Source organism: Prorops nasuta, unplaced genomic scaffold (assembly GCF_024137725.1).
Source record: "Prorops nasuta isolate Cenicafe-Biocafe unplaced genomic scaffold, Cenicafe_Pnas_1.2 PNAS00003, whole genome shotgun sequence".
NCBI lineage: Eukaryota > Metazoa > Arthropoda > Insecta > Hymenoptera > Bethylidae > Prorops > Prorops nasuta.
In genome coordinates this window covers 4,320,110-4,335,513 of record NW_027116800.1, presented here as the reverse complement: position 1 = coordinate 4,335,513, position 15,404 = coordinate 4,320,110, and the positions used below count along the sequence as shown (strand labels likewise).

Here is a 15,404-nt window from a genome sequence, read left to right as displayed (position 1 = left end):
GCGATCATTATACCTAAACGCATAGAAAATTGTACAAAAGAGAGTTTTGCTTTGTGAGCACGCATGTCGATTGGGTTAAAGATTAGAATTACGATTATATAGTGGTGATATTTAGTCCATAACACATTAGCACCGAATGTCATAGAGAGAGAGAGAGTGCTTTAGAAGAATTAAATAAATTCAAGAAAAATAACTGTGGTTCAAAGGTATGTGTGAAAACTGTCAATAATTATATGAAGCATTGCGTTAATTTAGCGAGGGTCTGTAATGAAGAGAGTTTTGCGTACACCGATTCGCATTGATAAAAGAAAACTGCAAGAGGATTGCATATGAGAAAAGATATTGCAAAGAAGGATAGTTTATTGCTGGAAGCGAGTTTACGATAAATTCAATTAAACTTTTGACTCGTCTGATGAACTGTGTTCTCCACGGTTATGCAATGCTTAAGGTAAAACGTAATTTGAGCAAATTAATTCTCCTTTGATCACGACGCAGGTTTACTAGTTTGCGGCAAGCAGCTTATAGCTGCGTTGCTTTGCTACGGTGCAAGTTGCAGTAAACTTCCGTTTTCGTGGAAACCAACATAGTGTGCCGCATAAAAGTTTTATGATTTTTTTTTCCACCCTAATAGAAAAACTGATTTCTTGTGCAAAAATTAGAGGTATAACTAGTAAAAAAAAAGAAGGACGAATTTTTGATGAAACGAATTAAACAGAATAGTCTCGTAATCGTAAAAAGCTTTCCTTAGCATTCGAGTATAATTTTAATACTTACGAATTTAGCAGTCTGCGCCGCCAGCATATCGGAATACTGAATTAGTGCCTGGAAGGAACCTGGAAAAAGGGAGAAAATTATTGCTGCTTCATTAATCGACGATCAAGACTTAAATAGAACGGTGATTGAAATTCGTTGGGAAGAGCGTCGCGGCCCGTCTGTATATGTATAAGGCAAGCAGGGGAGGAGGGACGTATGTGTGTGTGGGGGGGGGGGTGAGGCTTGGAGCGAATGGCACGTGTAAAGCTTGATATACTATCAGAAGCCGTCTATGCATTTCACTTTGTTTGCTGCTACGTTTCCGCAAGCAACTCGGATCTTGGGATTCCGAGGGTCCAATCGAAACTCGCCGTCCTCCACATTTGCCTCGGGATATGAAATTATGACCTTCCCTGTATAACGGCCCTACCTCCTACCACTAAATCATAGTTATAGCATCGAAACAGGTAATCGAGCGAGCAAAAATTTCCTCGTCATTCCAAACCTAATATCGCACGATTTACCCACATTAACCGCCGTGAAGATTTATCGTTAATCGTAATCCTCGCGCGAATTTCCTCCGAGAAATTCTCCTTTCGGTAAATCACACTTGCCGGGGGTTAATTAATTGATCGAATGGCGATAAGGATTTTTAGCGCTGGTCGAGAAATAAGCTTCGGAGTGCACGGTGTGATATATATTTTGAGAGCAAGCTGTAAAAGTCAAATTTTCTTCGAGGGCTAAGAGAGAGAGAGAGAGAGAGAGAGAGAGAGAGCAAATTGATGAGAGTCTGTAGGGAGGAAATAAGAAGTGGAGGAAAAATTTAATGTTTTTAGCTGGACGATAAGGTTTGATAATGATGCTAGTGTGTCGTTAAATTTTAGCGACACGCGCCTAGGTTGGACACAGAAAATGGAGTAAAATCTCGAGGAAATGCTGACCTAGGTGTAGTGCATAGGTGTGCGTCTATGTACATTATATATATATATGTAAAGCGGTGTAAGCTTTGAGGAGAGAGGAACGTTTGAAGTGCGCGTCTGAGCTCTAGTTGTCGTAATATCCCAGTAGATGTAATAATATCCTTTCATATTTATTTTATTTAATCGAGACAAGGTACGGTTAAAATTATATATGCTTAGTTCGTACAACTCCGGATAAGGTCGAGTAATAAAATGCTCAAAGAAGTCTCCGGTTAAATTTGAACAGAGTCGAATCTGATACTTTCGACATGAGTAAATTGTAAATTTTTGTGAAAATATAGGAGATTTAATTTAAAGATTGGGAGTTGGTGCATTTGGTTGAAACATTTTCTCCTCTGTATAAAGCCGAGCTAGTGGTTATATATTGCACAGATGCTAATATACAGTCGACGGTGGAGCTGGCGGCTGCGTTGGAGTAACGAAACGGTAGAAAAAAAGTCGCGTCTAGTCACGTATATAAACGAGTATACTATATGCTGTACGCAAAGTTCAGCCGGTGTGTCAGTGAGCGCTGAGCGCAAACGTTCGAGTGTAGAGAAATAAGCGTAGAACGCGAAGGTACAGCGCGCGAGCGTGACTGCGCGAGTATGGGTGAACAATGAAAGAGTTATACACGGAAAGGCAAAATTCACACAACGAAGGAAGCTTTTGCGTTCGCTTGCCATAGGCATGAATTTGTAACGCGTTTGCTCCGGGCAGACCAACCTCTTTTTCCGCCTTTTATCCAACGGGTGTACATTTTTCAACCAAATCTCAACTTTCTTCTCTGCTAAAATACTTTTAACCGCATAATTCGTTTCATGAAAATTAATCGTGTTAGCGATTGCGTCAAGAATAGCTAATAGAGTTTTTGCAATCCACTTTCTGAGTAATTGAATGTCTAATGAAATTTTTGCAAATCCCTTGCTCCGAGTACGGAGTAATTGCAAACCTACTGGGATATTCGAGTGGTGGGTGTAACGCTCGTGAATATCGTCATTATTTCGCGAATAATCTAATCGTCCAGCTTCGGGAGAATGTTCTCTACCATTTCTCATCCCTTTCATCTTATCGGTAAAATTATATCAATGACAATAATACTTACTGTTCTTTGTGAAAGTGACGATTTTTAAAACTTTACCAAAACGAGTGAAAATCTGCAACAAAGATAAAAGAAGTTTGTATTAGAAACATTGCAATATAGATATCTTTCTTTCTTTTTTTCGACATATTCTAAGTTATTTACGCAGCTTTGTAATTGTTCTGGAAATAAATTTCGAATATGCTGCTTCTGAGGGAATAAAGTATAAGGCTGTCAAGCGATATTGATTACTTTTTTCACGGCAAACGGTGAAAATATTGGAGGGAACGAAATTGCGCGAATATTCTAGATGTCGAGACTCTAATGTTGCGAGGTGACAAAATTTTATTGACAAGAGCGGAAATGCGGTATTGCCTACATAATGCATAAACACGTGAAGTATCACGTGCTGCTTAATCGTTTCATCCATTTTTTCGTTGCGTCAAGTATAACATAAACGTTCAGACGCAATACTATTTGCGGTCAAACACATTCTACAGAAAACGTACGTAACATGCTCAAAGCTCGCGAGGAATGGCGCGGGGGAATGATAAAAGCACATATTTTTGTAAAATATTGAAAATCACTTTTTCAGCAATTTTTCAAGTCTAACATTGGTCATATGCAAAGCAAACTCCTATAGGCCGTTTTGTAATTCAAATATTCCACATAGGAAAACCTGCAGATTTAAAAGACGTACCTCGTGCACGCGCGTAAAACCCTGTACTTTTTCTGAGGAAATTAAAAAGATTTTATTATAATCGCGCGTTTCTTTCGGCCATCCGCTGCTCCATCTCCTTCCCACATGTACCGAAAGCGCCAAGTAAGAGAGTGATAAGGGTTGCTATAGGAAAAAATGAGAATATCGGATGTAAAAAGTCAGAATAAAGAATGGGCTTTTCATCGGTGAAATATTTCTCTAATCTTTTGTCCACTATTCAGAGGTAATCAGGAGTGTAGGGTCGGTTGGTTGGATTGTAATACATTTCAAATGTGGGCCATAACGAAACAGTTATAGCCCGGATCGAGGCAGAGGCTTACTGCGAGCAAGAAATCCCAGCTGGTAAGTAAGCTCGGAAAAATTTAAGACTTTTCTCGGAATCCCTGAATTGCTTTGCTTTAATAAATGAGTGATTTCAAGCTGGAGCGCCAAACTATGAAAATTGCGTCTTATGCAACGATGGAATAGTATAAATACTATATTTACAAATAAAACCAGCGTAATCGCCAAGAGATGCTGCGAGATTAGAATTTACAATCTTCACCGCAGAATTATATTAACTTTCGAAGAAAAGAAAGAAAAATGTACATTTTGTGTAACCTCGGTGAAGCTTGAAAATTTCAAAACTATTTCACCGACCAACATTATAGTCGGTTCTCGATAATATCGGCTATTTCCATATCCCGATTAAAAAAAAATCGTTACAAATATTACAATCGTCATTCCCGATGGTATGCCCGCGTGTACTCTGTTTATCTGAATTATTAGCGAAGAGGGATGAAACATACGGGAAGTATTAAATCATTGAGTTTCACTTTTAGCTTAGTGATTTTGAATAATGGTTATTGCAAAACAGCAACTGCATGGATAAAAGTATATGTCAGGCTTTTATTCCTTTTCGACTTTCCAATTAAATTAACTGATAACTCGCATCAATTTACATAGTAATTTTTCATCAGTATTAAAGCTTTTCATTTTCTTACAAAACTTGGCGGAAAAAGTTAATTTACCGATTTAACACTAAACCAAAATTTACATCGGCCAAAGTAATTCTCGAGTATGATACGTCGAGCAATAAAACACGAGAAATTGCTGGCCATTGCACTTGAAACGGAAATGGTTAATTGTCGAAATGGTCCCGATTGGTCCATTATCCATCCAGCATTGAAAGAACCATCCACGCATTTTTCTGCCATTAAATTATTTAGCCTCGGCACTTGGCGATTGATATTGATCAGTCTGTGCGGACTCTACGGAAACAAAGTGCAGGCATTACTGCTACAAATTTATTTTATCAAACAAATTTAGGAAAATCAATAGCAATAATGCATTGCGGTGTACTGTATCATTTAGAATGGAGAAGAGACCATTATACGTATCGTCATAAAATACCGTTTTCACGAGACTTTATTCGACATGATATATTGAAAAAGGGCTTATAAACGCAATTAAAGTGGAAGATTATTACCATGATCGATAGTCGTGTAAAAATGATCGGTTGAATCGCGAGAGCGGAGCACAGGGGACGGGGAATACGAGAGAGGTATAAAATGAATATTTAACCGGACAAATTCATCATTTGGTGCGAGTATATATATATATACATATACATATATAGGAGGCGGACTATACATTCGTACAGCACACAACGCCAGCATGATATACCCTAATATATTCGTATGCATGTACCGTATCAGTATGTACGAGAAGTAAAATACAATGTAAGCATTGTAGTCATTGTGTTACAATGTAAGAATCGTGTGTGCATTGTACAGTGGCTCGTATCATATTCCTATATTGCTATTCGAGTTGCGGCGCTTTGCTATTTTCTCCTCTTACCACACTTTTAAACACACGCTTTAGAGCACACCGATCCAAAGATGTGTGCGTTTCCGCAAGGAATCCCACGGGAAATCAACTCTTTACTTACATACCTGCACCCAGGCACACATGGAAACCTAGAGAGCACTGCGGACTAGGGTACGGCTACTGTACGTTTCATCTTTGGCGATGCCCCCCCCCCCTCCTCCCCTCTCCCGGACTCCTCAAGAACTTGCAGCATAAGAAACGATTGAAAAACTACTCAGTCTCTCTCTCTCCTCTCTCTCTCTCACCGATCATACAAAGACCAGCAGCTATTCATTTTCTCTGTGATTCACCTATTATGTATATACATTCTACACGTATCAGATATACATTGCTCTGTATAAGCCACTTATTGTATGTACTTCCGTTGTATTGCAATCATCGATAAAATAATGTACGTATTTGTATAATATTTCACTGATGATACTAAATTCTATAAAAAACAACTTTTTTTCGACATTGTCATATTCTCTATTATACAATATGAAAAAACTTTTCTACAAATCTTTTTTCATTTCCATTTTATTTCGAAACATTTCGAATTTTTCGGTCAAACAAAGTTAATAACCCATGCGTATAGAGGTTTTTAATTATAATAACCGAACAAACAACCTGACGCCTATTGTTCAATTCTGTAAATAAGAGAGAGAGAGAGAGGAGGGAGGGGTGATGCACACTAATTCTAGAAAAAAGTCAATGTATAATAAATCCTGATGGATAATGCAAAAGTGAGGAGTACATTTCGTATAGAATGCTTTATACTTATTTTTAATAAAAGCAGAATTTTCTTCCTGTATGAAGTATTATTAAAGAATTTGCCGTTTACGATGTGGACCGTACGTAATATTCGAGGGTACATATATATATATATATACTATACACCAGAGGGGAGGTATTGAATGCGAGCAGGACATACCAATACAAAGCTATCGTTAATATTTTATTTGCTCTCGTTTTATTGTGTCATCGTTTCTAGCTGGCGCGTCGCATCCCCCCACACACATACACATACAAACAGCAGAAATGGAGTTTCCACATGGCAGACGGATAACGGTCCGATCGCTTAAAGATTTTTCCACTCGAGTTTTCATCGAGCGAAACAACTCCAGCGATTCGATATAAATTACACGAAGGATAGAGCACTTAATCACGGTTTGCAAATGAACGATGTGATATGTTCATTAGCATTGTTTGAATTTCGGTAGGTCGCGGAAAGTTAATTGAAACAATCGATCTTGCTCACTTTAGAAATATGGCAATTATTAGCCCGAATAAAAGAGCTTTGTTTAACGGGAAACGCGTGGAGGGATGGTTGGTTGGCTGGCTGGCTGGTTGGCTGGCTGGCTGGCTGGCTGGCTAGCTGGCCCATAATTAAGGTACGTTATTTCAATATGAGAGCAAGGGCTCCACTTGGATGCACAACAAAAGTATCATTTAATACCGGTGTAATGCTAAAATAATCTGCTCATAAAAGTAATTACAGCGTTTGACAATGATCCACCTATTTCGCTCTGGCAATCTCGTTTATAGCATTAGCTTAAGCATCGTCGTACTCTAATAATTCTGAATTAATATAAAACAGTTAGATTGCTGAAATTATCATCCTACCCTAGCGTGACTGAAAGGACTCTCATGGTGAATATGAAAAATATGACTGCAGAATATAAGCAGTTTGGAATTCCAGCGAAACGAGCCTTTCAATTAATGTGTACGAAGCCAGCCAAATTGACAGAATTAACGTAGCTTTGTTTGCAAAATATTGCAGCCCTCTGCACATAAGGCAATTTCAAGTTTTCAGCAATTATGCATTATACATTCAATGAATAGGAAATACTCGTTGAAAAGCGTCGATCGTTCGTTAAAAGAGAACGAAGCGTTTGGAATGATCATGATTGTGGCTGGGGGAATGATTTCAATAAACAGTTGTACAAGGGAGAAGGGTGTAGAGTGCAAAGAGGGAGAGAGAGAGAGAGAGAGGACAGTTTCGCAGAATCTACGCAGGTCAACGGGACAAAGGACAAATTGAAGGATAACGAGAATGATATTCGGAGAACGCTACACGCGTCAATTGGCGAAGCATTGGGATAACCTCGTTGCGCGCTACTGGCACGTCGGCAATGCGAATCAATTCGCGTTAGCGTTGTTCCTGCCTGGTCAGGAACGTCCGTCATTTAACGGCTCGTCACTGTAAGCGACCCTCGTGCGCGGAATCGGGATGTCCAGCCGAGAAACAGATTACGCCACCAATTAAAAACACCACGAGAGTCTCCACCGTCCCGCATAATCATCCTCCAGAGCATTCGCGCTTTAACAACTTTTCGCGCAGCTACCGTCCAACCGAGAATTCTCCAACCATCGCTGTCAGAAATTGCTCAAGAGAAAACTTGAAATCACCACGGGGTCCGGAAAAATTGGCACGCCGATAAATAAATCATTTCTATGTATAGAGAAGAATTTACTTGTAACCAGTTATAGGGCAAAGTATGCGCGATGGAATATCTACAAATCCTTCGTTCGGTGGCCATCGCTCGTCGACTCTTTGGGGATTTCCAGAAGCGTACCGCATGATCAGAGACGAAAGAATCCTATTGGCTACTGTCATTATTCAAAAACTCTCGTGAAATTACACAAAAGGAAGAAAAGAACGCCACTGGCTGGAAAATTAGGTCGCGAATAAATATAAAATTTCTCGAGAAAATTTTCCTCCTAACCAATTAAAGTCCAAAGTTATATATATATATATATATATGTGATCGCATCTAGATCCTTTGTTCAGTGACCATCGCTCATTGGTCCTTTGGGAGTTTCCTGGAGAGCATATCGTGCGATTAGAGACGAAACGATACGATATTGACTACTGTCACTTTGCCGGAACTGCTGAAATTGCTGAATAAAAATGTTAAAAAGCCCATTAGGTTGAGAAAAATTTACTCGTAAGCAATTAGAGTAGGGAGTTGCATAGACGTGATCGAATCTTGATCCTTTGTTCAGTGGCCATAGCCGATTGGTCCTTTGGGAATTTCCAGGAGCGTAGTACGCGATTAGAGACGAAAGGATCCTATTGGCTACTGTCCCGTCGCTATATTGATTGATGTAACAGTTATTAATTCGCACGCTCGATTATCGCCAACATCTCCCTGCCATCCCGTAATTCAATAACGTCCAATAATAGTATAACGTAATTTCGTCCGTGTCAATGCCGCGTCGCTGTTCGCTATTATTCATCAGGCATACGTACACAAAATCATCCCCTCCGCGGCGCACGGTTGCTTCCTCAGAAAGGTCAAAATTTGGTCGTTATTAGCTTGGGAGGAAGGCTGGTCGATCGTGTTGGAGAGCGATCGATGAATCGCGTGGATCCACGAGAGCGAGCGAGGGAGGAGGGGGGAGGAGATGGGAGAGTTTTGCAACGGTCGAAGGATCTGGGTGGCGTGTGCGTGGCTGTGGAGGTTGGGCGTCGGTCCAACAGCTTAGGACAACGGTGGCAGGCAGCAGCGGTGTCTACCACGCGTTGTTATAGTCGCGTAGAGATCCGCTCGAACAACTGAAGCGATCGAACCGGAACATTGGACGGTTGTTGCCCAGGCCGCTATTAATCATACAGCCGAAGAGACGCGTGATTAATGTTTCCTTCCCTCGTTCTCTTACCGCCAACTCCTTAACCCCCCCCCCCCCCTTACCATTTCTCGCACGCAGCTCTTTCACTGATTTCCACCGTGCAGCTTTCCTCGCCATTGCCAGCTCAACATTCGTCTTTATTCTTGGACTCGCTCATTCTCATTCACGCACCATCATCCCGTCTCTCGCTTAATCCCTCCCTACCCTATTATTTGCCTCGGCAATTTTCCGCCTCGTGCTTTCCTCTCCATCCTTTATCTCATACCCTAGCTCGTATCTCAATCTTCCGCTGCAAGCTCAAAATAACACTGTTTATCTTTAAAATGCTAAAAGAGCGTTCGTTAAGAAGCTGCTACAGAATTCGGTTTAATGAACGAGAGTCTTGAGAGGGTGCGGGGGGTATTTTTGAAAGGGTTGGGTGCACGGGAGGGATGCTTTCGAAAGGGGGAGGAGGAGGGGGGGGGGGAGGGTACGCGCGAAGCATTCGAGTAAAAAGGGAGGAATTGCTCTTTGGGAGTAAAAGGACGGTGAGAAAAAAGACACGCGGAGACTCGTCTTAATAAGACGAGATTGAGGGTCGCAGCTGGTCGAGCAGTCAAATTTACATCGACGTGTTGTTGGAAACGGCAAATTTCTGTCCGCGTACCATTCAGTCCACGCATAAATGCTGAATGTTCGTGCGGTGGTGGAGTCCCTTTACGCTTTACACGCAACCGACGCTAAATTTTACGACTGGTTTTACATCGGCCCGTAGACTGCGGCTTCAAGATACAGCGAACCAACAGTCCCCTTGCCACTTGAAACGATAGGAGTTGGCTGAAAGCTGGGCTAACCAAGAAAAAGCGTGAAAAATATTCCAAGAAGCTTCATAGACCGCGACTCCGTTCAACGATGCTTTTCAATTTAACGCTGATGATGTGATTTACTTCTGGCATGTTTACTCAAGATTTCGAAAATTGCTGTTTTGCGTCGAGACAAAGTTCCTCCTCTCCTCTCTCTCTCTCTCTCTTTCTCTGTGGGAAAACTGCTGCCGAGCCACTCACATTGCAATGGCAAAGAATTACCGAGGCCTTGAAAGTTTAAAAATGAAGTTACTATAAATTCCACGATGTTTATAGTTATATTCCTGGCTATTCTTCGGTCGGGCTTTTGTCGACTGTAAAGTGCTTAAGAAATATACGAAAATAAATTGACCAATTAAAAGTTGACGCTGGGAGGACTCGTCGGTCTCGCGCAATTTCTCTCTAATTGAAGGACTTTTAAAAAACTCTAACTGTAACGATTTAAGTTCCACGCGTTGTCCTGGAGAGACATTACAGGATTTTTGTAGCGCTCGTCGATCGAAAATTGCCAGTGTATATATATATATATACTCGGAAATAATCGACCGTCTGCCTCCTCATGCTCGCATCTTACTTTTCCCCTCGCCTTTGCACCCTCTTTAAGCTTCTTCCAACTTAAGCCTTTTCTCCCCCTCTCTCACGGCGCAAGTTTTCATTTGCAAAGCAGGCTTTTCACGGCATTTAGTCACCTTGACTCGAGAAACCGTAAAGTTAAATATCGTGGCAAGATTTTAAGAACAACCATTGCTAGAGGTCAACTAGGGGGGTAAATACGAGGGTACGAAAAAGCACTATGACGTATAATAGTCTGGTCTTTGTCGAATAACCATGGCTGTTTAATCCGCGAAGAAGTTTGCGAGAGGATCACTTTCAAGTTGAAAGAAACACGCACATAAAGGCTTATTGCTAAATTATAAAATTGAAATCAGTATTTAGTAAAATATATTGAAAGCGTTGAAAATTTGTGTTACCTTGATTCACCGTAAATATATAGTTCTAACGGATCTACATCGTTCCACATAATAAATTTGATCACTGCCTTGAATCGCTTTAATATTTGTAAAAGTGATTCATGGAACTTGCTATTCTGAGAAATACGAAAGTTCAGCGATATCTTTTAATGCATAGAAGGTAATACCGTAAATAAGGCAAAGCACGTTTTATGAAGCTTGGTGGACTTTTCTAGAATTTCTTGCTTACGTCTAATAGCGATTGAGGGCTGAACGGAGATCTCTCTCTCTCTCTCTCTCTCTCTCAGTGAGTAATACTTAATCTCTCTCTCTCTCTCTCTGGAAAAGGAAATGCTTGAGTAGGCTTCCTTGGAGTTCCACGGCGGATTAGCTATATAGCATAGCTCGATACTTACTCCCACTGGCTAAGAACGAAACCTTCTCAAGATATGTCCGTGAGCGCTAAAGCCGCTTCGATAAAGGGAAACTTTACTCATAATCTCAATGCTTTCGCCGATTAAAATTTAACCAACCGCATTTTGTAAGGTTTTCAATCTTACAGCTACGATACCTTTCATTTACAGACTGCTGCTTGCAGAATACATTTATATCCTTGGAGCTTTATCTCGACAAAATAATCCCTCTCTCATTAATCTCCCTTATTGCAACGTTAATGCTCAATTGTATAATGTAATTATAAATAAATAATAACGATAGGAGCACTCTTTTCTCAGAATAATAACGATGCAACGTAAAGGTGAGATATTCGTAAGTAGTAAGATCGGTGTTTGGCACGACGTAAAATGGTTAATTCGTAATATTCGAGTGAGTAAGTTTATAGTGGTCTGTTCGAGAGGAAATTGGAGTTTCTGTCGAGCGTTAATAGGGTTGAAATAATTGTTGATTCGCATCGGTAGAGCGAACGTCCTAAGAGCGATAAGTTGTTTGGGCGTATTAAGCTAATGGATGTCTCTGATCAATAAGCAAAGCTAGCCTAATCTAATCTAGGCAGTTTGGCAAGTGCGTTAATCTTCCTAGCCGATTACTCGCGTAGTCAATGAACAAAGTCGTGTGACATCGGTGATAGCCCCCCCCCCCCCCAAGCATAGGCTTATATAGCTACAATCGAAAGTAGCCAATCGTCGACTCGAATAATCCGAGGATATTTTATGACACGAACATCCATTATCGGCTTAGAAGGCTCTTTTGCACGGTCACGCCTCGAAGCCAAGTAGTAGCTAAAACGACGATAACACGAATTTTCTTCTGTAACATACCACTATGAGTGTCAAGCGAACGCTCTCGCGAACGCTCTCGCGAACGCTACTCGAAAACCCTCCCTCCCGGTCCCTCGATATTTGCACAAATTAACGCAGTGGTGTCACCAGCCAATTCATACTCCAATGTTTTTCATAAAATTCTAATTAAGCCTCGAATGTAAGTTTTCTGACAAAAAAATTCATTTCCTCTTAAAAGGACGTTATTTCTTCTCGAGGGTACAAAAAGTAAGTATTGACGACGAAAGAGGGCGATCGGTTAAAAAAGTTGGTAGAGAGGAGGAAATGCTGGAGACTGCTGTTGGTTTGGTAAAGCACGTGTACGTGTGATACCGTTGCGTTGGTATAGAAAGTAGGGTCGAGAGTTTCCGGGTACGTACACTATGGACATTACACTACGTACATTATTCGTGGTGGTAGTGGCTGTGTTTAAAAATGCATGGGCCACTCAAGTCGAACCGGAAGCACTCCGGGTTATCCTGTTATCCAGCTCCTCAGGGATGACACTAGCCTCCCCTAATGACGACCCACGATATTTACCCCTATCTCGCGCGACAACCAGCCCAGCAGCTACAGTCTGCTTCCCGCACACCATCCCTCTTGCTCCGTCGTCCCTACCCACCGAGTCTCTCGCATACAACGTCACCCTCGCGTCTTGCGGCACACCGAGATGACAAGCAGCTTGCGCTCCGCATGCCTAACGCTGGATTATTTTCCCCTTTGTCCCTCTCGCCCTCTCTATCGCTCATTACTCGCATGCAGCAACTGAAAATTCATCAACACCATAGAAAAGCTCGCGCTCTGTGCTTTTTCTTGCACGGCCACGTCAATCCACGAGAGCCTCTTCATTTCCTCCGGCTAGAGAATAAATGATAACGCTGAATACACGATAACGATGATTACTGTACTCTACACCGCCCCCCCCCACCCACCCCTCCCATTTCCCATCCTATCATATAGCCACAGTATCGCTCGTATATTGGCCTAGTCACGTCCCCCCTGAAACTCACGAAATTCCACGATAATTTTGCATCGTTACGGATGCTATTAAATAAACTGCGTTAATCATCCGACTAACAGTGTCCGTTTGATAAAGCTTGCCATTACGGCAAGAATTGAATGGAATATGATTATAGCAAGATATATCGATGTCGCGCCGTTCAATTCGTACTTTTGCATCTGGATTATTGCTGAATTTCATTTACGCCCAAGTTGGCTCTCAATGGTACAAGTAATGCAGTAATTATTCCGAGATTTAATTACCGTCAAATCTGATAGATGGTACATCTATTCCAGTATAATGATAATATCGAAGCTGAATCATTCACGTGCGCGTATAATCATTATGTACATTTATATAACGTATGGATGAAAGCAGGTGGTTCCTGGATAAACCTCGCGGCGCAACGTTGATGCTCGTCGATTAAAGAAGGAAATGATCGTAGCCTGGTGAATTACCTGATAAAGAATGTCCAGAGAAATGGGGTAAAGCATGTGCTCTACGATTACTCTGAGAACTGTGTTAGGCCCACCCTGCGTTTCACCTTGAACTTGGCCACCTTGATTCTGAGCTTGCAGCGCTGCCTGAGCATTTGTATTCTGTAACAGAAAAATTTATCAGTGGACCGACGATGTCAAGTAATAAATTATACACCCGTGTCTTTGAAAGAAAAAGAAACGGTAAACGCGAATTAGAGAGATATACGTATGAGGTAAGATTAAATTTTAAAAATAAATCCGATGGCTTCGATACCTGGTGGTATTGTTCAGATTCGTTCTCTATCTTCACGTTCGAAAGCCGTGGGATATTTTCTTTATTGTCTACCAGGGAGGAACGTGAGGAGTAGTCATTTCGTATCGACGTCATGGGAGGAAAGTCCTGGGTGGAAGGAAAATTAAAAAATGATTATGGAATGAGGTTAGAGAAATAGAAGTCATTGCACACATTGAAAGTAAAAGCTGTGTATTTTATAGTCAAAACTATAAGGATATAGTGGCTGGTTATATTAAGCCGAGACACAATTTGTTCCTCGTGGCTTTTCCAATTTCGAGACATATCACTACCTTGAAATTCAACTCTATTATGGTATTTTCCGATAACACCGAACATTTCCAAGTGATAGAGCAAAATCTTCGGCAAATCTCTACCAATCAATTTTCAAGTTGTACAAATTAATACGATAAAACGTACATGGAGTGTCATTTGTACCTGATTGACGCGCCACTCGGAGAAGAGTTTTATTAAACGAATGTATCTGGTACTGCTGGCCTTTGGCAAAAATAGGGAGCAGGGAAAGAGAAAAAACGAAGCGTTTAAAAAAACTTTCCTCACGTTTTGAACAACTGTAATTAATCCTTGACTATAGAGCGCAGGATGATTTACGAGTAAAATTAACGCTCTCTTTTTTTTTTTTTTTTTGTTGCAAGGGAAAAATTTGAGCAAGTTGAGTCGACTGTTTTGCGTGGTATGGGACAACACATTGCAGTGTGAGTTAATTCAGGATACGAGAAGCACGCGTTAGAGTGGAGAGTCTGTGTTACTAAGCCCCACGTCCAACTACGAATATGATCGTGAAAGTTGCACTCAAAATTGCTCCGAGTTGTTTTCTTGACTGTGTGTGTGTGTGTGCCAGAGAGAGAGAGAGAGAGAGAGAGAGAGAGCTCTGTTGCGTTCGTCGCGTAACTTTATCGCTTACGCCATCAGCACGGAGGCAGTCAACTGCAGAAAGAAACTTTGAATCGCGTGGATGCAAATACTGGTGAGAAACTCCAATTAACTTTGGATGAAACTGTGTATTGTACCTTCTTCAATTTACCATCATCTTTTTAAAACATTTATGTTCCCCATCTTTCTCATGGATCCGCTTAACTGGCGTTCCTTCGGGGGAATAATTGGAAAACTTGACCAATAACGAGGGCGCGAAAATTGGATCGATGAAGCAGGCTCCCTGCAAATTAGTCGAATTTGTTGTATTTCGTCGAGAGTGATTCATGTTGCGAAAGAGTTTCGTCGTTTTCATCAGCCGGTGCCACGAGCAAACTGTCGAGAAGAAGTTTGGATAGGCGATGTAGCATGAAGAATTAGCATAAAATGCTAAAGAAACAGGTGCATTAGAATTTCGATGCGGATTAAAAGATGTAAAGCGGATCTTTCTGGAGAAAATTTCAAACTGCATCGCCGCGAAGCGTTACTACCAGAGTCCAGTGAGAAACTTTTCCTCGTGAATCTTGCTTTTTTTAAGAACCCATCAAATTTCCCGCTGATAAAACCTCGCCACGCTCATTCTCAGCCAAAACTTTTGACACTTTTTATAATTCGTTCAGCATCGCGCGCCAT

General features: G+C 41.1%; 1 protein-coding gene across 16 annotated transcripts in view; it reads right to left on the bottom strand.

Annotated features, from left to right (window-relative positions):
• Positions 1-15,404, bottom strand: part of heph (polypyrimidine tract-binding protein 1 heph) — a 364,217-nt gene that overhangs the window by 36,927 nt on the left and 311,886 nt on the right. For all 16 annotated transcript variants that reach the window (XR_010824767.1, XM_066747745.1, XM_066747743.1 and 13 more), the window contains 3 exons: positions 13,526-13,666; positions 2,818-2,869; positions 775-833 (listed from right to left, as the gene is read on the bottom strand). Coding sequence is in view for 15 of the 16 variants with exons in the window: in XM_066747745.1 (XP_066603842.1) it covers positions 775-833; positions 2,818-2,869; positions 13,526-13,666 (252 nt within the window). In the remaining variant the exon portion in view is untranslated. The remainder of the gene's footprint in view (positions 1-774; positions 834-2,817; positions 2,870-13,525; positions 13,667-15,404) is intronic.